This window comes from Triturus cristatus, chromosome 3_2 (assembly GCF_964204655.1).
Source record: "Triturus cristatus chromosome 3_2, aTriCri1.1, whole genome shotgun sequence".
NCBI lineage: Eukaryota > Metazoa > Chordata > Amphibia > Caudata > Salamandridae > Triturus > Triturus cristatus.
Window position 1 is genome coordinate 31,645,358 of NC_140584.1, and position 23,204 is coordinate 31,668,561.

The 23,204-nt window shown below is 44.6% G+C and overlaps 1 protein-coding gene across 10 annotated transcripts in view; it reads left to right on the top strand.

Annotated features, from left to right (window-relative positions):
* Positions 1–1,172: 1,172 nt before the first annotated feature.
* The window catches only part of APLP2 (amyloid beta precursor like protein 2), a 697,478-nt gene continuing 675,446 nt past the window's right edge, over positions 1,173–23,204 (top strand). For all 10 annotated transcript variants that reach the window (XM_085647208.1, XM_085647210.1, XM_085647209.1 and 7 more), the window contains exon 1: positions 1,173–1,327. In XM_085647208.1, the coding sequence (XP_085503334.1) occupies positions 1,250–1,327 (78 nt within the window). In that variant the 5' untranslated portion in view covers positions 1,173–1,249. The remainder of the gene's footprint in view (positions 1,328–23,204) is intronic.

The following is a 23,204-nucleotide window of genomic DNA, read 5'->3' on the forward strand; positions in this document are numbered from 1 at the left end:
GGGCCCCACCAATGAATGTATTTGAGTGAATTTGCTATTGAGGTATTTGGTCTGCGGCGAAGGTGGAATTTGATGTTCCACGCTGCAACAACGTCAAGAAAGGTGGCTTGCACCATCAGACTCATTGCCTCCCCTCGCTCACCCCTTGAATGCGATTGCATCAGAGAAGCCAGGGCGTGAGCAGCCCCAGAGAGGCCAAAGAGTGAATGTGTGGCTCCATTTGTTCCAGTTATCTACCTCCCGGTAAAATAAGTGGGGGGGACGCCGTCCACCCGCGTGGTACCAGGACTCGAGCCCTGTTCCTACTAGTGAGAGTTTGGAATTTTGTCTAGAGGCAATTTTCTCTCATCGTAAAGTAACGTGGAGGGTTAATGTCACTTCTGCAAAGAACGTATACCATGCAAATCACAAAACTGACTGTTAATGAACTATGAGTAGTACTATAAAAAAATGAAATGTATGTCGGGGAGAGGCTACAGAGAGATGAGGTGCGCTATTGGAGAGTGGTAATGAGGAAATTAATAGCGAATTATGTTATTGGGGAGAAAAGCTCCCGGAAAAGCCTGTTGTAACGGCCACCACCAGCACTCGAGCAGGCTCTGGTTGGGAGTCGTAGCCCCCCCCCCCCCCCTACCCCCAAGTTCTGCTCCAGGTGCGTCCCTTTCACATACAACATGCATTTCATTAAAATCACTACACCAGGCTATACTGCACACCGTACAGTACGGACAGCTACGCTCGTCACAGCCCTCCTGCGTGCCACTGTCAGTTTTCTCCCATTTTTTTTACGTTTCCGCAAAATCCCTCTGTCCGTTTCCTACTCACTCCCTTTTCCGCTGCGTATCAACGGATTTCCTTTTAAATCCATGGTTAATGTCGTTTTCTGCACAAACTTCCCTCCCCAATAATCCTCGTCCGTCAATAGTCTTCCACATCCCATGCAAGGTTCCCTCGGATCTATTCAGCAGTCGTTTTCCTCTGTCCCCCTTGAACCTATCCCTAGCCCACCAACCCAACACACCCCCGTCTCACCCCACACTGGAAAGCAGTGCACAGCGTCACAGTTTACCGGGCTGAGAGCGAGGTGCCCTCCCCTATCACATCCCTCTGCTGCAATAGCCTGGAATCTCTCCTGTCCGTCACAGTGCTAGAACAGGCGTGTCCTGTGACGTAGTTTCCGGCTACCCAAATCCTTGCTAGCCGCTGCGGCTTCAGCACAGTAAAGGCTTAGACTCTGCAGAGAGAAGATATGCGCATCATGGGGACCGTTCCTGTCGCCCTCTGTCTCCTTTTGAGCGCGGGGACTACGCTCGCTGGATACATCGAGGTAAACGAAACATCTCAAACCAATTTTCGCCGGAACCCGAGACGCGCTCTTGAACGGTTTTTACCACCAGCATCCACCTTTTTCTGGTCCGGATTTGGTGCACCGAAGACTGTGCACAGCCTGGGAGTGCGCCACTTTGGTCGGCGGGTGGGAGGAGTACACTAGTTACCTGCTGTGAATACCCTCCGTTACTAGAATGGTATCGCCTCCCTTTGTGTGCTGTGTGAGTCAGGGCTGGCTCAGCTGGAGAACAGGGGTGTTGCTATTAGTGCACCTTTAATTTCGCAGCTAAAGCTGTATAGAGGCAGTTGTTTGCTAATGCCCCCGTTCCAGTTAACACCCATTTTCTTTTGCGTTCCTTTTAATTGTTGCAGGGTAGACTGAAGGGCAAATAAAGGCGTAGCCCCAGTAGACCAGGTGTACGGGGGAGTTACCCCTTCAGTCTTAAATGGAATGTGCCATCGTTCTCTTTCTTCAGATTTGATGTTCTGTGGTCTCGCAAAACTGAAGTGATTACCCCACCCCCTCCCACCTAAAGATAGGTTTGGAAGTCTTTATGTACATTCACCCATAATAAGATTGCTTGCAATCTACAGATAGGGTGATTGACATGTAATTGAGGTCTAGTGGTTACATTGGAATGTTACGTCCAACCGCCCCATTGTCAGTATATCGGGAACTATGATTTCGACTGTAAATCGTGTGTTCAGTGAGGGTTAAACTTAACTGCTCCGACCTTTAATTGTTGCAAACACCCCGCCAACCTCTTGCGACGATGCAGGTGATATGGTTGGCCGCTGCTTTCCTGGATGGATCCTCTGGCTGCGCTCGTCCCACTTCTTGGAGAAGCGTTGGGCTGTTCCCCCACCTTACCAGATGGTAGAGTGTCTGCTGCCAGTAGATCAGTCAATGGTGTCATTGCCCTCTTTTCCCTTACGTAGATCAGGCAAATTGGGTATTGCCCACACTGTCGTTGGTAGATCATACAGGGAGTATCAGTCCGTTTCTCTTACAGTAGTTGGTGGTCGACGGTGGGTTTCCCCCAACACGTTTCAATTGTGTTTAACAACATTAGTGGCTTAAGTATTGGGGTATCACCGTCTCCTGAACATGCTATAACTTTGGTCTCTGCAAATCACTAAATCATTAGGTGGAACAATTCCCCTCACGTCGTTTAAAAATGTTTTTGTTTCGCCATCTTGTTCCATTTATAATGTCTTTGAAGGGTGGCACTCTTCTGTTACTTTTAGATGTATTTGTATTATAGAACTTTATTTGTCCTTTAATGTGCTTGATGGGATGGTCATGTCTTCTCTCACCTGAGTTAACCAACTCTGCTAGGGTGGTTCCATTGCTCTCAGACATCATCTCATATGTTGTCTAGTTGGCTCCCTTATTTCTCCCTTGCGGGACAGTTGGAGCAGGGATGGCTAATCACTTGGCACCCACTTGGGCCTTTATTAGCCAATCTCGATTGGGTGGTGGCATGGGTTGGTCAGATAAGGGTCTCTTGGTATGGTGTCATCTTTGCGATGTGGTCTAGCCACTAAGCTGCTGACACTGAACCCAGTGATCTGGGTTAGTCAACCCCGTTGACATTTGTGTGTACCTAGGCACTGAACAATTACATATTTGAACTGTAATGTAATTATTGTGTAACTCACAGATGCTATAGATATTCCTGCATCATGATATTTGTACAGGCCCCAATGCTTCTTAGCTCCGTTCCTACCAAATAAATAGCTATACATGCTGCTACTGAGACATTAACACCTGAGTTAGCAATATTTGCCATCAATGAGACAACTAAACGGTGCCTGCTCTTTTTTGGGGGATTTTATTTTCTTCAGGCTGTAAACTCCAGTAGTTGGGGATACTATCAGTATTTTATTTGCTGCCACTCATGCTTAGGCAAGACAAAAAGTGGTTGGGTGGAATGCTTGAATTAATCTAAATGACTAGAAATTATTTGAACTACATAGTTGATGTTTTTGCGACTGTAAATTAGCCGTGTCTAACCACCCCTTAACTTCCAAATCAGTCACTGGCAGTTGTAGCTGTCATTGGGTCTTTTTTCGTGATTGCCCTCCTTTGCCTGAAATTATGTAATAGCCCAAGCAAAGCGATGTAGTCACTGTGCAGCAGATTGAAGACAATAGCCTGCTGTACACAGGGGCTTAGCGCAGATCTATGGCCTTCATCCAAGTGATAATCCTTCCAGGCCTCGATGCTATGTGAGAAATACCTCTGATTTTGGGTGCTCGGTGTAACTTCATTGCGCGGTGGCCAAGGGACTGTTAAGTATGTTATACAAGGATATTTAATTTCTTTTTGACAATGAGGGCAGGGATTGCGTTTAGAAACCTTCAATTGGTGCAAAATGAAGTCAGCCGTGCCCCCGTTTTATTTTCTTCATTGCTATTTATTTTATCGTTAAGATGTTTAGTGGCTCTCTGAACAAGCTATTGTTTTCGGAGTAGGGTGAGCTCAGTTGATGTGCGAAGCAGACAGTTATTTTGGCCTCTTTTCTTTCAACATTTGTGGGTCACGACTTTGAGACCGTTTTCTCCTTGCTTGTGTCCGATTGTTGAAATGATAGGTGGGCTTTTCCGTTGTGCGCTTTGACCTCTGCATTCTTGGTACAACACCTGTGAATTTCTCTAGTGAGCTAGAAAGTTCCAGCGCTTGTCCCGCCTTTCAAGCAATCCCAGCCAAAACATGGTTGTTGATGACGAGCTGGTCCTGTCTTTGAAGAACGTTGGTGCCTGTTCCATGGAGTGGGGTATTTGTCTCACTTGCATGTGTAACCATTTCAAGAATCCAGTGAGATGGCTGAGGGGTTAGACATCAGAGAAGGCGGATCTATTTCCAACACGAAGGTCATGGGTTCAAATTCTACCCTCGCAGAGCTAGTTTATCATCCCTTCCAGGGTCCTGCAGTTTCGCGTTGGGTGATAGCATGATCGCGCCAACCTTAAGTTGTTTGTTGTTTACATTTTGAACGTGGTAATTATCATTGAATGTTTGCTCATAGGATTGTAATGGACAATGCCGAAAGAGTGTATTAACGAGGAGGCTTGTATGGCACTACAAACAGTTGCACCTAGGCACTGCACAGTCGGTAGGAGGATGACTAGTTGTGGGTGTCGGTTTAATTTCTAATGGACAGGTAGTGTTCCCTGGAGCAAAACGTTATAGGTTGTTGTGTCAACATGATTTAGCCCCAGTCTAGGGGCCCAGCTCCCCTCCAGTGGATAAGGTTTGGAACTTGACCCCCCTCCTTGATCAAAATCTGTCTCTCAACCATCAGATTTCTGCAGTCACTAAATCTTTCGTCTATATATGCGGGGATTAGGCTGTATCTTCCATTTTTTCTCTTTTGCCCATATGGTCGTTGTGGCATTTAAATTATGCAGTCCCGTCTGGACTTTAGCAATGCTATTTGCTTCGGGTTCTCTAAACCATTCTTTAGTCGGCCAGACTGCTCAAAACTCCACAGCTCGAGCTTTGTTCAGTCTGAATACACAGCTGGAACCGATAATTCTCTCCATTTTGACCTCTGTCCACATCAGATCCCTCCAAGTTCCGAAAACGTATCAAAACCTAGTTAAAAATCATGTTGAGTCCCCAGCTGCTACAAGAGATTCTTCGATCGTTATATAAATCTAAATAGGGGTTTCGTTGCTTTATTTGTGTAGTGTTGTATCGAATTAGGATACCCTCAAATCGCAGATAAGTGCAATCAATGCTGAGAAGCAGAAGTGTTGCACGTGAATATTTTAGTGATCTGCCTGTGATGTGAGACAGTCTATCAAGTTGTATGTAAATATGGTATCTTGGTGTTTTGTCAAACATTCCCCCCCCCCCCCCACACACACACACACACCTGCACAATCTAAAGTGACCTGGCGCCTTAAAGCACACTCTCAAACATGTGTTGTTTTTAGGTCTCGCCTGACCAGCGCTTTAGCGCTGCTCTGGCGAGACTTATAGTAAGCGCGTTTTGGAAGTGCAAACAGTGGCTTTGCAGGCCTCCAACTACAGTGCATGTGACCCGTCCGGGCGCGCGCACCATTTGGAGTCCTGCAACCACTTGTTTGCTTTCACTTTAGCCGTGATTCATCGCACCATTTGGCAGCCTGCGTGCCCGCTCCCACTCCGTCAGCTTCAGTGCGCGCTTGTTTAGGTTGTGCCTACGACGCTTGTAAATCATGCCTTATCTCCTTACATTTGCTGTGCATTTAAAGATCAACGCCAAATGTTACCAGCAGTTTTGGAGGTGCCTTCCCCTCTTTCCTTGTACTGCTGCTGGGTCTTTAAAGTACAATGCTGTCAAAGTAAACTTCGTGTAAGAATTAACACTGCCTCGGCTGTGGGAGCGCGTGAACTTCAATGCTCAATTATTATTTACAGGAGCACTTTACAGAAGTGCCTGCGCTGTTAAATCCTGGCTGAAAGCTTTGGTTGTGTGCGCGCAGACACATCTGCTAGAGGTTCGCAGTGGTATAGGCAATGTACTATATGTATGTGATCGCATTTTCCCCAGGCCGTCCGATCTAGCACCACCTCCAACCCTCCGCTGGTTGTTTACCTGAGTCCAGTCCCTCCCTTCCTCCTCTCACGTCTCTGCTTTTAACTCCCGCCCTGTCTCCTTTGTGTTGCTGCTCATTAACGCCCCCCTCCTCTAATACCCCAACCTTGCTGCTTGTTCCAAGCATGTCATTGCATGTGGAAGTTGTTAACAGATGCATGTGTCTGCTGTAAATTAAACAGCTTTTCGACATGCCCTTACGTGTTAATCTTTGAACATATGTCTCATCATAGTATGTTCTTCTACTACGTATCCCCACTGTAGCAATTATTTGACCTTTTAGCGCTTTCCCGTAACACTTGGTGATCTTGTAAACCCTAATGTTCAGCATGCACTTTCAGTGCTGGTTATTAATAGAGCGTACATTTTCGGCGTTTTTTTTCAGGGACTTATAGCATGTGAGTGCATGTTCAATTTATAAGGAGATGTTCAACATGATCATAAACTTAGATCTTGTGAACACACTTTAGGCATGCTATTAAACATGGGGGTTGTGAAAATGTTCAGCTAGTCACGCATGGCACGTTTATCTTAAGAGCATATTTTCGGCTTGTTTTACGTGGATTATCTAGAGAGATCTTACCACGTCGAATGTGGAGTTTGTACTGAGGCTTTTAGCTGAAGAAGATTCTCTGAGAACTGGCCCCCAAAGAATCGCATGCTAAGAAACCCCGCAGTGTACATGCAGGGGCATGCGAGCATAAAAGCCAGGGGTTATTTGGTGTAAGCAGGCAAAAATGTATTTATTTGGAAGTAGGTTGTAACCAAAATGTGCCACTGGCCTACAAATCACAGTTCGAAAGCAGCAGCATTCATAATTGTGGATATGTCACGGCCCGGAGAAGGTTAATGAGAGGGTTCAATAACACGGACATTCCAGGGCTTCTACATTTCAGTTACAGCTCCTGTCTGGCTCCATTCCCCAGTGATGAATTGTGCCACCTAGGAAATGAAGCACAGTACCCCTTAATAATTAATATTGGAAACATTCTATTTGCTTGATTTGTAAAAAAAAAAAAATAACTGCCAGGGCTCTTCTTAGAAGGCTACTGCACCCCGCACCACGCAAACCCGACAGCACTGCCATTGACAGTACCAACATAACACCTAAGCAGCAATATCCTACAAGTTTAACAATTCAGAGATTTCCAGCTTTCCAAAGCTATAATAACTGCATGAGAGGCTGGTATTATTCATGCCCAGTGTATGTTCACATAATAGACACAGATGATGTGCTCACCTCAGAATTAAAAAAGACAACCTCACCATGTGCTGGGCTGTCACTAGAGCCAGTGCTGACAATTATCTGCCAGTGCCGCGCACCGGAAACCGCTGACCCAAATTAAGCTTCTCTGCTTTTTGAACACTATGCATTAAATACAATAATTATTGGAGTCACCAGCTATTGCCTGCTTATAGTTATTTGCAGGGGATTGGACTGTTGCTTGGAATGCCCTGACTTTGCTGAACACGTTACATGGAAACAAAAATCTGCACTGTTTTATGTGCTGGTATTCATTTACAAATCCAATACTATGAGATGGTCTGACTATTGAGTGGAACTGACATCATTTAAATTAATTGTTTGAAAATGAATCATACCTAGACATTCTGAAAATAAGACATGTACCTGCCACTCACGTACTTACTACGTAGGACGCCCCTGCATTAAAGGCGCTGTTAACTCGGTGACCGCCGGCCTCTCGTGACATTATTAGCTCTAGACGACTTCATGGATTCCGTTGTGCACATACTAAGCAATGTATGCTAAAAGGGTGAATACCTACCTGCCAGTTGCTGGTCATTTTCTGCCATTTGAACCCCAGGTTCATAAACACAAGAAATAATAACATTGTAACTAACTCAGCTATGTGTTCTAGCCCGGCTGATGAGGAGCAACACAACTATGTTTTTAACATTCAAATCTCAACAACCAAAGGCCACTTTCACTCCACTTACAGTGAGAACACGAGTTTGCACTACCCGACGACACTCAATGCACAAGCTTTTGCAATACAATAGGTCTCGCATTTACGCAAGTTTAAGCTGTTGGCATTGTAAATGACAATGTGTTTTATTTATGTTCCAAAACCAAAACATAAATAAAAGGCATTGTCATTTACAATGCCAACAGCTCAAACTCACGTAAATGCGAGACCTGTTGCATTGCAAATGCTTGTTGCCTTTGGGGTCTGCACACCCAACCAATGAGACGAGAAAGCAATGCGGGTGGCAGCAGGCAAATTACATTAAATGCCTTCTTATGTCAACAGATTTTTTGTGTGAAACGGTTTTAGGGCAGCTATGAACATAAGGAAACTCAACCAACCATCCGACTGGTAAAATGAAAATTAAAATGTGTAATTTTCTTAATCCACTAGCCCTTAAACAGCAGATGCAAATTGCCGCCATATTTTCAGTGTCGTTTGGAGAACAATTTTCAGAGTAAGGGCTTTTTAAAAAACTTTTTTTTCAAGTCAATCAGCTGCGCTGGTCCAATTGTTTCCTTCGAACCGAACCGAGACTAAAACTCCCAAAATGCACTGATTGATGAATTAAAGTATAGAGCGGGAACCTCGCGCCAGGGTTACATGCAGTTATTTGATCACCATATGCATGCCACGCAAACCGTTAGGGCTATCGAACGCGTACACCCCACCCCGCATAAAATGCCCTACAGTCTGTGTTTCTGCTTCTCTGTGATAATACCCCACCCACCCCTCGTAAGAGAAAAATGTAAGCTGCTGGTGTGGCGAAAAAAGTTTTCAAGTATACATGTTAGATTGATGTAGTGAATGTTTTTTTGTTGTTTTCCAACGTGTCTTTTATTGAATATTACACAGATATCACATCACATTACATGTCCCATCGGGTCACAAAGCAAAGAAAAATGAATCTCGGGTTTCCTTGCATATCAGGTAAGTAGTACAGGTGATCACTGCGGCCTCAATGTTTGCCCATGTGCCTCAATGTTAGCCCATGTGCTCGGCTCCCAAGCGTCACTGCTGGGCATACATCGTTATGTATGACACATAGGACAACTCCCGTAGAAATTAATCCTGCGAAAAAACAAAAGTATTGAATAGTCTTTTCATATGAAACACGTAAGCGCTGTGATATCGCGCACGTGGTGTATATGCAGCACATGAAAAGCAAATAAATGGCACGCCTAAACAGAACACACCTAGAAGATTTCAGCGGCATTCCTGGTGAAGAAATACATATGATTTTCTCAGAACAGAATGCGTTTGTATGTAGAATTCTGCCCTTTGGCATCTGCTAGATAGTTGACATTTTGTATCCTGTTTCCTGGTTTTATCTGACCTTGGAAGTCCTCCATTTTGTCATGCAATTGGAGTTCTTTCTAACAGTTCAGAAAGGTAGGCTCGTGGTTGATTTAAAAAAAAAAATGCCCTACGGTCTGTGTTTCTGTTTCTCTGTGATAACAGGAGTGTCTTGTGCAACGCCCACCTGCATGGTTGCAGTTTAGACTGGATCGGGTGGCATTGGGCGGGGCACCAAAGCTGGCAACAGTCCAAAGTTTTACAGAAATGCTAAGACCTTGCACCAGTCTATCTGAACAGTTTTTAATGAGTCACCGGACTTTACATTTAATTTTGGACATCTTTTGATCTCCGTTCATATGATTTTCCACTGTGCAGTCTTCATTATTTATTTATTAATTCTTGTGAAAAAACAGGTCATTTACCTGCGACCTCTTACCTTGTGCTGTTTGTGAGTGCTTCTTAGTCTGATGCAGATATGAACTATTCATACTTCGAATTTGAGCCTGGAGTTTTTGGTGCTTTGTGGTGGATTTTAGGCGTGCCCTGAAGTTCAGATATGTCGCTGGGTCGACCCTGCACAGGTATTTTTCACTGGTTTAGGTGTTTTTGAGTTGTAGTAAATGATTACTTCGAACCCTGTGCACTATTGGTTTAGTGAAAGGGACCTGGTGAGCACCACGATTGACCCCAAAAATACAACAGAAGGGCCCGAGACCAAGACACTTTATTTCGTCGGAGCAAAACCTTTCAGCCGCACTTAAATGAACGTATAGGGCATTGTATAGGGAAAAACGACCCCTACCCAAGAAAATGCACCAAAATCTACTTGTACAAAACACCAATAGAAATCTGTGCATCCTGGTGCCAAGAGGCCGGATTACTAAGGGCTCCCACCCTGTTAACAGTCACCACCACCACCACAAGGCACGCACAATACTTTCTGACAGAAGCACACTTTGACACTTTCTCCGGCTCGGGATCAAAGGGCCCAGAAGCCCCTTAAGGAGAGGCTAAAAGTTAATATTAAATGGCGCGTTCCCAGACCTAAGGAATAATAGCTAATGTTTTTGTTAATTGTTAGCCCAGCCGTTAGTTCCTACGGGGCTCTTTTATATTTGTGGGCGCGTTCTGTAACTTACCCTGTATATAGGTTCACTGCAATAATGTGATGCTTGGACGCTTACTCACAATTTTAGAATAACCATCCTTGCTACATAATTCAACAGTGGCAGCATAATTTGCAGATGTAACAAAAAAATTTTGTTCCTATTTCAAACGGATCACAAGTTACTAAACACGCATTTGCAATGCAATCGGTCTCGCCTTTGGGACCTTATATGTATTTAGCTATGCAGCAGATTAGCCTGGGTGCTGAAACATCTACTGTTATTTAACATGGAGGGAAAGTAAGCACCAAACTGTGTGACACACCAGGTATGGGAACACATGGAGAGAAATATTGCCTTTCAGCGGGAAATGGTATACACCAAAGCACTGTTTTTAATTTAAAATCAGGGCCTTTGGTGGTTATATCACTGAAAATACAATATATATATATTTTTTTATTGTCTATGGGTGTTTGTGGAAGACCATTTCTATGGACTGGAATCTAGAGAATGCTAAAGTGATTCTGGTAATTCAATGACCTCTGCTGGTCATTTTTTATCAAGAAAGTTAAATAGAGGCAGATGCCAGATTAAAAAAAAAAAAAAAAAGTCCCTCAGTAGAAAGCACTTCTGGCATTTTACTGACCTCTACTGGTCGTTTTCTATCAAGACAGTTAAATAGATGCAGTTGGACAGAAAGAAAGTCTCTAAGCGGAAGCAGACCTCCAGAGCCCACAAAGTACATACACATATAAGTATATACTAAAGTATATACAAGAAATGTCCAATGCTCAACCTGAAAAAAGACCACATGTGGGTCCATACAGTCGCAGGCTCATTGCAAGGGTTAACAGGTACCCTTTCGGTTCCTGTATTGAGGTGTTGAACTGGTACTTATGAGATGAAACTTGTGCAAACAGTCTTTAGCATGTGTTCTAGTGACTAAATGGCAAACGAATACTGCCTTAGAATGTGCTGCATTATGCTGCATAATTAAGTGAGCTATGGCCTTCCTTGCCACATAATTGCAGCGGCCATGCCTATGTCCTAGTAACAAGTAAAGCTAGAGCCACATTGTGGGAATAAGTGTGGCCACAACCCTTCCTCTGTCTTAATCCAGTGTTGATTATCCTCCCACCACCCATGGCATGGCTGCTCTACGCTACAGATGGCTCATCTCTCATTATTCCATATACCACCAGCTCCCTGCCCGAAGAAAGGCCTCATTACTGTATCATTTGCCATCAATTTTTGCACCTATGTGGTTCTTAGTGAGGGTTTAAGGATTTCATAACGGGCAGATGGCTTTCTGTGATTGTGAAAGGATAATAAGGGTACCAAGATAATTTTCCAAATGTTGTTGATCTATTCTTTTGGTAAGGAACTGTTAAAGCATGGAAGTGACCCTGAGATCTGGTTGCCAAAACCTGGGGCAGAATTACAGTAAGTGCCACAGTGCATCCGCAGTTGAGGCACAGATGTTCCATGCATTCCCTGAGGCTTCCCCTACAAATGGGTGCAGTCACTCCACCTGCCTGCAGCGGAACTCTGCCTCCCGCCACACCTTTGAAATGGGTGCCAGGATGCCAACTGCAGTTAAAGGTAGACCAATCTCTTCAAACAGCTGGTCCCTTTTCACCAATGCACTGTTTATAGTGCAGTAGCAAATTCACGTCTGCACTCCGTTTAAAAAAACGCTTTTTACTTGTTAGTTGTTGTCCTTTCCTGTGTCAACATATGTCAAATCCGTACGACACAGTTTCAGCACAACTAATCAAGAGTATAACAGGAAAATTACAGTCAATGGTCCATTTGTTCAGTGCACACACAGTCTCTAAGTACAAGTTTCGAAGTAACCAAACCTCATTCCCTCGCATCAGTCTCGACCCCAATTCCCTCCCAAAGCGATTGCTTCAAATAATACATTGGTATTCCACAAACATAGTTACATCCAAGCCACTAAATACACATGCCAGAGTGTGCACCCCCGGATTGTCCATAGCTCATCCCGACCCGATGGAACTACATCTCCCCTTGCATTCATCGACCACTGCTTGTGTGTGATAATATGTTCTGTCCCTTGTGATTGCGTGCCCTGTTCATTACTCCCACCAATCCCCATTTACCATGGCCTCCAACCGCGTGGCCCAGGAGTCTAAATCCTCCTGCAATTTTTCATCCCATCAATTAAGTTTCATGTGTGCCTCCTCTGCCAGCGCCCACTCAACTACGTCTTTATACCATAAAGGAATGGAAGGGGCCCTCGTGCTCAACAACCATGGCCACTCTTCCCTTAACCAGTACTAATGCCAACTGTAGGAACTTTCAGTGCATTTTTCCCCTTTATATTGTTTAACAATACAGAGCAGGCACACCTGAGGCTTTTCCTCGATCGGTTGTGCAGTCACTGCCTGTAGCTGTGTAATCACAGTTGTCCAATAGGCTTGCACCCTAGCTCAAGCATGCCCAGGCCATATGCAGAAAGGAAGCTCTCTCTCCACCACATCTAGGACAATCCACGCTCACGGTCTCTGACTTTTGAAGTGCTGCGTACCTGAATTTTTGGTGGAGGCCTTGTTGTATCACTCAGTCTCGGTAAACGTGAGATCTGGCTCCTAGAACCTAGCTTTTCCTTGCAGGTGATGTTCAAACATGGCTATCAACCTGCGATTAAGTAGCAAATAACAAATCACCCTAACTCCACTTGCATGCTGCTCTGCCAACGGCGCTGTTAAACCCTCCAAGGCTCCCCATGTCACGGAGTAGATACTATACTATCTTCCAAGCGGTGGAGCAGGGCCTGTTGCCTTTGTTTCCAGTCTTAACACTTTTCTTTATTTACTGTCTAAGAATGGTCGTGAAACAGACAGTCTCTATCCCTAGGCGAAAGTTTGGTGCAAGTGTAGGAAAGACTTCCTTCGGTCATTTCTGGGTTAATTGCTATTTGGCGTCTGGATGTAGACGCACTGGTGGTACTCGGGGGTGGTGGCTTCATTTGCTGGCTACAGTACTCGATCTTGCAAGTAGAATCATTGCTTAACTTCTTAAACGACATAAATCAAAGGGAATTGCACTTTCAGCTCACTTTTTTTCGTTTAAAAAAAGTCTATTTGTTACTGCGGTTTTGGTGTCTCTGTAAGTGAACATAAAAGCACCGATCGAGGGCGTAGGCAGGTACAGTGCTCTGCTTCCAATCCCACGCGCCTTTGGAGTTACCTTAAGTGAGCGGTTTTCCTTTGATGTGCACCGTGCATGCGCCATCTGAGGTAAAGCTAGTACGTTCTGCAAGGCCTGGTCTGTGGGGAATCTGGTGTGGCCTAGTTATGAAACGCGTAAAAACATTGTTGAATGATAAACTCGGACTTTGACTGTATCCTACGGCCATCCTTTAAACCGTACAAAGTACACACCACAACAAATCTCTTTGGAATCAAGAGATTATGCAATAGCTTGTTCGGACATCTGTTGCTACCGCAGTGGGTCTTGCCATTAAATTTGTTAATGATATTATGCAGTAATCTGCTGACATGGTATTGACGTGGAAGGCGAATGTCTTTTTTTAAATTTTGTTCACAGGCCTGTGCTTTTTTTTTTTTTTTAGCACTCTTCACAAGTGGGTCGTTTATGAACGTGGGAGGGCAAGTGCCAGCAGCTGGGATGTTAAGTGTTAGCAGTGTATTTCTATTTTTAATCTCTTTGTGGTGTTTATTTAGGTTAAGTAACCAATGCTTTCTTTGTTGCTGGTAAGTCAAGTAAATGGAAAAAATGTATCTTTAACTGTTTGGTTGTGGCCAAGTAACAGGCAGTCGTGGGAACGTGTCACGACATCTGTCACAGGCATTGTAAAGCCACTAAATATCACTCCCGAGCAAAACCTTCTATCTAACGATAATTTCCTGCCCCCCCCCCCCCATCTTGTGAGGATCTTTTACTCTTCCAACATGCTTGTCAAGCGCATGCAAGTGGTTTCCAGTATAATTCGTGATGCAGAATTAAATGCTTATCGCACTTCTCCTTTAATATGAGTCATTAAGTGCTGATATTGGGACAATACGTTTAGTGCTCCCAAACGTGGCACCGCCTTTATCGTAGGTAAACCTCTTGCCCTTTAGACGGGCTCAAAGTGGGCGAATTTTTTTTTGTTCTTCCACCAGGCTGAAGTTATCAGTTTCGCTTCTCCAAAGCATTGTCAGATCAAAGCGGGGTCATGACAAAAGTGCTTCAAAGGGAGTTTTATCCCTCCTGGTAGCTTCTCTCATTATGAGTTTCATTACTCGATGATATATTTGAATGTAATTGAGACATTTTGATTATCGTACATTTGTCTAATGTGCACTGTATAAAAGGTTTGAAGAAAACCCCTTTCAAATAATTTTTAGGTCGAGTATGGACAGCGCATGCGCTGCTTTGCGAGGCATGCTGTATTCAGGTAGGGACTTGAAGCTCTGCCCGCTCTCCCTCCCATATTTTTAATTGTCTGTGTCATTGTCCATTGTAAACTGTGGCTGTTCCTTGGTCAATAGGCTTAGTAGTCCCTCCTTAGTACTGCCATGTCTCATTTTGTAACCTCCCATGGTGACACGCTTAGTTACGTGTTGTTACTCGGTAGGCTTTAATTACATTCTCCGAGCACTATTTTCTCAAATAGCTTTATCTTCCACGCTCCCGCCTAACGCTTTATTTAGTGCAGAGTCAAAACTAGCGGTGATTGCCTATTATTAAATAGTAGCCATTCTAACATGTGACAGAGAGATACCTATTCAAAGATGGCTGTTGTACTTGCGAGCTAGTTAAAGGATGAAAGTGGCAGAAGTCTCGCTTGCATTTTAAAAGGTACCCCAGGAGTCATATTGGATTGGTTAGTTTGGTACAGGCCCATCAGACAGCCCCCCCCCCCCCCCCACCCCCCCCCCCCCTAAAAAAACAGCGTCGCAATTGCTTACCGGCATGACTAATTACACAAGTGTTCCAAAAGCTTGGCTTTTTTCAAAGTGTTGTAGAATAATTGGCTATTGATTTAATGTTGCAGAAGCGTGGAATGGATAAATAAATATATGTAAAACTATGACAATACTTTGCTACTTGCCCACCTTCTTAACATGCATTTAAACTGCCTACTTAATGCTCCATTCACATTTAATTTCATATTTCCCTATACTAATTCACCACTAATCTTGTTTAGATCCTGGTGTAGTGTGTTACTTGCCGAAAAGTGCCTTTACTCCTCATATGGGGTAGCAAGTACTATATAAATGCAAACCATTCCCTCCACTATCCTTTTTCAATCCAGTTAACATACTCACATGTCCATCGCTCAAATTAAATTCATGTTTCCCTATACTAATTCACCATTAATCCTATTTGGGTTCCGGAGTAGCTTGCTACTAGATGAAAAACACTTTGATTCCTTAGAGCTATATAAATACAATTATAACTATATTCCACTCTACTCTGCGTCACTGCACTCTGTGCCACTCAACGGCACTCTACGCTAATGCCCCCTACCCCACTCTACTTTTTTCTTTTCTAATATGCACCACTGCACTCTACACTCTAGTCTACTCCACTCTACACTGCACTCTGTGCCACTTTACTTTGCAGTACTGCACTCAATACAACTGCACTCCACACCAATTCACTCTACTCTGTGCCATTCCATTCCAGTGCACTCTATGCCATTGCACTCCACCCGGCACCACTTCATTTTACACCACTTTACTCTACGCCACACCACTCCGTGCCACTGCACGCTACAACACACTACACCACACCACTCTGCTCTGCGATCTACGCAACTTTATTCTAAACCACTGCGCTCATTGCCAGAGCACACAACACCACTTTACACAGAACAATTGGACTCTAAGCCTATTACTCCACGCCACTCTAGTCCATTGCACTGTTGCTGCACTCTACGTCGCTCTATTCTACTCTTCACCTCTGCATTTTACACCAGTGCACACTACAACACTCTGCTCTGCAAGACTGCACTCTTTGCCACTAAACTCTTCACCACTGCAGTCCGTCACTGCACTCTACAACATTCTACTCCATGCCACTGCACTGTATGCCACTCAACTCTACTCTGAAGAAATCTACTCCATCCCACTGCACTCTTCACCACTTCACTCTACTGTGAAGCAATGTACTCTACACTACTGCACTTAACGCAACTTCACTCTACTCTAAAGCAATGTACTGTACTGTTTGCCACTCTATTCCACTCTGCGACATTGCACTCTACACCCCTCCATGTCCCTGCACTCTGTTGCCGCACTCTATGCCAGTGCACTCTATTCCACTTTACTCAAAACCAATACTCTGTGCCGCTGCACTCTATGCCAGCTACTCTGCACCACTGTACTGTACACCTCTATACTCTACAACGCTGTACTATATGCCACTGCACTCCACGCCACTTTATTCTGTCACTGAACTCTATGCCACTGAACTCTATGCCACTCTACTCTGTGCTACTCTGCGCCACTTTTTTGTACTCTACGCCAATCCACTCTTCGCCAAAGCTCTTTATCCCACTTTACTATGCACCATGGCACACTTCGCCACTGCACTCTACACTGCTGTACTCTATACCATTGCACTCTACACCAATGCACTCAACTCTTTACCACTCCACTCTAATCCAGTACACTCTATGCCGCTGCACTCTACTTTACGCCACTTCACTCTGTTCTAAAACACTACTCTGCCACTGCATGCTACTCCACTCTACTCTGCACCACTCTACGCCACTGCGCTCTACATCACTCTATTATAAACCACTGCACTCTTCACCAGTGCACACTACACTACTCAAAACCAGTGGACTCTACGCCAACGACTCTGTCAATCTACTGTACTCTGCAGCACTTTTCTCCACGCCACTCTAGACCATTGCACTCTGTCACTGCACTCTACGCCACTCTATTTTGCTCTGCACAACTGTACTGTATGCCAATGCACTCTGACACTTTACTCTGCAAGACTGCACTCTCCGACACTGAACTCTGCCACTCTACTCTGCACCATTGTACTCTATGCCACTCTACTCTGCACCATTGTACTCTATGCCACTGCACTCTGCAATATTCAACGCCACTCAACTGCACTCTGTGGGACTTTACTCTGCATCACTGCACTCTACCAATACACTCTATGCCACTGTACTCTGTGCCAATCTACTCTGCATTGTACGCCACTATACTCTACTCTGCAACACTACACTCTACCCCGCAACACTACACTCTACCCCACTACACTCTACTCGGAAACAATCTACTCTGCGCCACTGGCACTCTGCGCCACTGGCTCTCCAGGCCAATGCACTCTGCACCACTGGCACTCCAGGCCAATGCACTCTGCACCACTGGCACTCCAGGCCAATGCACTCTGCACCACTGGCACTCCAGGCCAATGCACTCTGCACCACTGGCACTCCAGGCCAATGCACTCTGCACCACTGGCACTCCAGGCCAATGCACTCCGCACCACTGGCACTCCAGGCCAATGCACTCCGCACCACTGGCACTCCAGGCCAATGCACTCCGCACCACTGGCACTCCAGGCCAATGCACTCTGCACCACTGGCACTCCAGGCCAATGCACTCTGCACCACTGGCACTCCAGGCCAATGCACTCGGCACTCCAGGCCAATGCACTCTGCACTCCAGGCCAATGCACTCTAATCTCCCCTAGGGGTGGGTGAAATGGCCACCCCACTGGCAGTTTGTGAACCTTTGCCTACTCATAGTTCCACTTGCAACATGGAGTTGCGGCGAAACTTCGCCAACCGCCACGTGGCTGTTTTTTTTTTTTTGTGAGTGCATGGCTCACCAACGCTAAGTTGGTGAGTGCGAGCAATAATTTGCGTTCCCTAGTGAGCATTGGCGGGATTTCCGGCTGCTAGAATGCCTCCCGGCGAGATTTGTCAATGTGGTCAGTTTTGGCATGTCACGACCATTCGTGTTGCTAATGCTGCTGCTCCAGTAGAAAATCTACTCGAGGGGCCGAAAGAAGCAGCTCCCTCTGGCGTGCCACTTGGTGCTGATTTTACAGTGCGAAATAAGCTCCCAGCGCTAAAAATCAGTGTGATGTGCCGAATTCCTTCCACTCATGGAACTCTACGGAATCTTGCGGAGTTTTTATGTAACTCATTGGAATTCTGCAGAATGTGAGTTCCTCCTACCCCTACTCTGCACCACTGAAGTGTACATCACTCAAGTGCACTCTATGCCAGCCTACTCTGCATCACTCCACTCAACACCACTGAGCTCTATGCCATTCTGCACTTTTCCACTCTACCCTGCACTACTCCACTCTACCCTGCACCACCCCACTCTACCCTGCACCACCCCACTCTACCCTGCACCACCCCACTCTACCCTGCACCACCCCACTCTACTCTGAAAGAATCTACTCTGTGTCAGTGCACTCTACCTCACTTTACACAAAACCAACACTCTCTACTTTATGCCACTCCACTGTAGGCCACTCTACTCCAATCTACGAGGCTCTACTCTACGACATTCCACTCATTTGCGCTCTACTCTGACTCTAGGCCACTCTGACACTACTCCCCACTGTGATGCTCTATGCGACTCCCTCTACGAGACTCCATGCCACTTTACTCCACTCTGTTCTACTATGTCCCACTCCGCTTCACTATTCCACTCTATGCCACTCCACTTTATGCCACTCCACTACTCCACTCTGTGCCACTCTGATTTTGTTCAGAACTATTCTACAACACTCTACTCCACTCTGCAACACACCAACTCTGACACTCTACTCCTTTCATGACACTCCACAACACTCCATAACAGTGCACTCTACTCCACAACACTCCATTCCACTCCAATTTACAACACTCCACGAGCGCACCCCTTAACGCCACTAACTTTTTAGCCATGCTGAACCACATCCAGGTGGATGTACAACTTGGCTAAAAAGTATTGGTAAATCCAGTAGCTCTTTCTTAAGCGAGATCTGTTGGCTTTGCAAATCCTTGTATTTAAAATTGATTCAGCTGTGAGAGAAGCTAGAGACCACCTTCACATCTCCTTCTTAATTTGTATCCGAAGTGCATAGTTCACTCTCGACAGATCTGTGGCCCTCCGCATTATTTTTTTCCTCCATTGAGCAATCTAAGAAGATGCCTATTGAAACTGTTCTTTTAGTGGAATCAGTTTCTCCTGGCAACATGAGATTTTGGAACTACGATTTTCCTAAATTTTGTAGCGAGCTCGGTTCTTGCATTTATAAAGATGCTAACCCCAAGTATTTAAAGACTGTTGAAGGTCGCCCAGAGCTTAAAGGGCATCTGCTAACAAGATCACTTGGTGTACCGCCGACCCAAAGAATAGCCCTTGTATCACTTGAAGTTTGTGTATTGCATGCAAATAGATCTTTCATTTCCCACTTACGTTTTTGTATTCCAAACGCAATGGACCTTTTTAGAGCCCTGCCACCACAGCTATGCATTTCTCCTGCTAGATAGTTTGTAAAACAGTCCATACTCCTCGGAAGTTTGGGATGCTTCATCATTAAAATCATAGAAGTTTTTTGTGTGTGCCTTTACTTATATTCCTAGTAAACGAGTTCTCACCGGGGTGTAAATACCAGTTACTTTGCTTCCCTGGTTTCACACCTGTGTTTAGCTTATTAATGACCTAACATGATCAGATTAAAAGAGTGGGCCTATCTTTGTGCGTACGAGTACGGCTAAGGTTTGGCTTACAAGGGCATAATTAATCCTAGAGAGACGTTCTCTTAGACGTTGCATTTAGACTTTGCCCATTTAGATAGACAATTTTAACCATATTGTTTGGTTCAGAAAGACCCCCTCAAATGAATTTTAGGTGTGCCAATATTCTCTCCTTACAGCCTCTTCAACTAGCCTATTCAGACATAGCGTAGACATTGAATATTTGTTAGAACCTTGGAAATTTGAGTTCTCCTCCCAAAACCCCTCACCCATTGAACGCAAACTACATCATAGTTCAAATCGTATAAGTGTATAGTAAATGAAAATCCACTAAAACTAATGTATTCCCAACCTTGTAAACCCATGGAGGACTCGAGCTCTGTTTCTGCCGTCAAGGAAAGAATCCCTAGAATATTTTTCGCCCCATCAAGAACAGTTTGTAAAGCGAATGTTGCTAGCAGCATTTCCACTATAGCATTTCTCATACATTGTCTATAACATCTCATTGTTGCCTTATATATGCCATTCCATTACATTAGAGGATTATAGTGGTTTCTTTGAAGGTTCTAGTCCATGTTAGCAGTTCATACACGTCATCCGTTATTAGTATTGAGAGGGGTTTTGGTTTTCTTTCTCACCTTGTATCTTTGTGTCCTCTTTCTGAGTCAGGATCTGCTATTGGTTGGAAAGCCTGTTAGGTGTGCAATGGCTTTATCTTCCCCCACCTTTGAAAATATCATCTCTTATTTCAGTGTGCCAGTAGCTGCTGTCTCTATCCGATCTGTGAAATGCAAGGGTTTGTCAAACTCAAATTCCAGAAGGGACGGTTCCTTTCATATCTGATTTTTCATAGCTTGTCAGTAACTGGTTATAATTACATTCTCTTCTGAAGTGTGACCTTGAGATATCATCATGGGTGTGGAATTTTATAAAATATCTACTTGCCTTAGGAACAAGATACCACAGAAATCAGTTTGAGTTCTAGAAAAACCCAGATGATGTGTCCCAATGGGTCTCAAGCATTGAAGTGACTAATTATGGTAACAATGTCATATCACAACTTTGATAAAACTTGCTCATATTGTGGCATAGTTTGTATTCTAAGAATACTTTAATTTGCCATCTCTGATTTTACCAGACTTGGATTATACCAGTCCTCTTTGCTCATGGCAATTTTTTATTTTTTTTTTATTTTCTTCTTTATACAGAGACGCTGATTATGTGTTGGTTATGTTTGTCTGAACTGTCTGGTTTGCTAAAGACATCTTGGAGACATTTTATAAAGTTGACCTAGGAATGCATTCTGCTCGTAGCTCACCATGTGCTTGGTGGTTTGTAACGCACATTTTCTGGCTTTCTATTTGCCGCTTTATTTGGTTTAGGCTGTATGGCTGGCGCTCGTCTCTCCTGGTACCTTAATCATGTTTACTGTATTTTTCCACAAACTCGCTTTCTGTAAACATGCCTTTAAATCCTGTTCTTATCTTGTCGCATTTGCTGTGCATTCAAATACCAGGGTCGAATGTCAGGCTGTGTCTTCCAGGGAGCTTGGTGTTTTTCTATCTCTGATTTCAAAGTGAGAGGATGTATGTGACAATCATGCTGGCTACTGGGGGCTCTGCTTATGGAAGGATGTACAATGTTATTTATTTTCTAGCACAACAAAATTTGAAATGGCTGTAAATTAACTGTGCTGATGGATCAAATCCATACATTGGGTGATGACATTTCCACACATTATCATTTGTGTGCTGTATACTTTTGTCAGTAAAACTGTATGAGTGCAAATATAATGGTCATTTCAATTGAAGATGTGCTGTCTAATGGCAATACTCTACCATTCCATGCATACTCCACATCACCCCACTCCGCACGGCGTCACTGCAGTCTTCTCTGCCCCACTTCACTCTACGCCACTTTTCCCAAGTGTACTCTACCCCACACTACTCTACCATGCACCACTGCACTCTTTGCCACTGCACTTTATGCCACCCTACTCTGCAACACTGTGCTCTATACCACTGCATTCTACGCCAATGGACTTTACTTTGTACCATTCCACTGTACAACAGTGCACTCTATGCAGTCCCTCTATGCCACTCTAATCTACTCTGCACGACTGCACTTGGCGTCACTGCACTCTACTGTGCACCACTCTAGACCACTGCACTCCATGGCAATGAATTCTACTCCACTTGACTCAAAACCTTTGCACTCTACGCCAGTCTACCATGTGCCACTGCACTCTATGCACCTATACTCAATGCCACTGTACTGTCACTGCACTATACACCACTCTATTCTACTCTGGGTCAATGGACTCTATGCCACTGTATTCTACTCTGCACAACTGTATTCTACACCACTGCTCTCTGCGCAATGCTAATCTATGCCCCTCTATTCTGCACCACTGCAGTCTGCACCACTGCACTCTGACAGTATAATCCGCAACACTCTACTTTGTGCCACTGAAGTCTGCATTGTTCCACTCTTCCAATTCTCTCTAAGCCACTCCTATCTGCACTATACAATACTCTATACGACTGCACTCTATGCCACTACACTCAACTCTGAAATGACCTACTCTATGCCAGTGCAGTCCACACCACTCTATCCTCTCTGCGGTACCAATACACTGTACGCCAATCTACTTCTCGCCACTGCACCCCACTATACTCTGGCACAATAGTCTACATCATTGCACTTTACGTTAGTTTACTCCGCACCATTGTATACCACTGCACACCACGCCACTATACTATATACCACTGCACTCTACAACACTCTGCAACACTTCACTCTATGCCACTCAGCTCTATGCCACGCCACTCTACACCACTCTATTGTACTCTATGCCAATGTACTCTATTCCACTGTAATCTGCTGTGCACATGCCAGTGCACTTTGCCCCACTCTACTATGCACCACTGCACTCGTTGCCACTGTGTAGGCCACTCCACTCTGTTTCAGAGTAGATTGAAGTGGTGCAGGATAGACTGCAGTTTCATAGAGTAGAGGTGTAAAGTGCTGTGGCATAGAGTAGAGTGGCGCAGTGTTGATTGCCCTAGCAAAGAGTGGAGTGGTGCAGAGTGGCGTTAAGTGCAGTGGCATAGAGTAGATTGTTTCAGAGTAGATTGGAGTGGTGCAATCTACTCTATGCCAATGTACTCTACGCCACTACTCTATACCA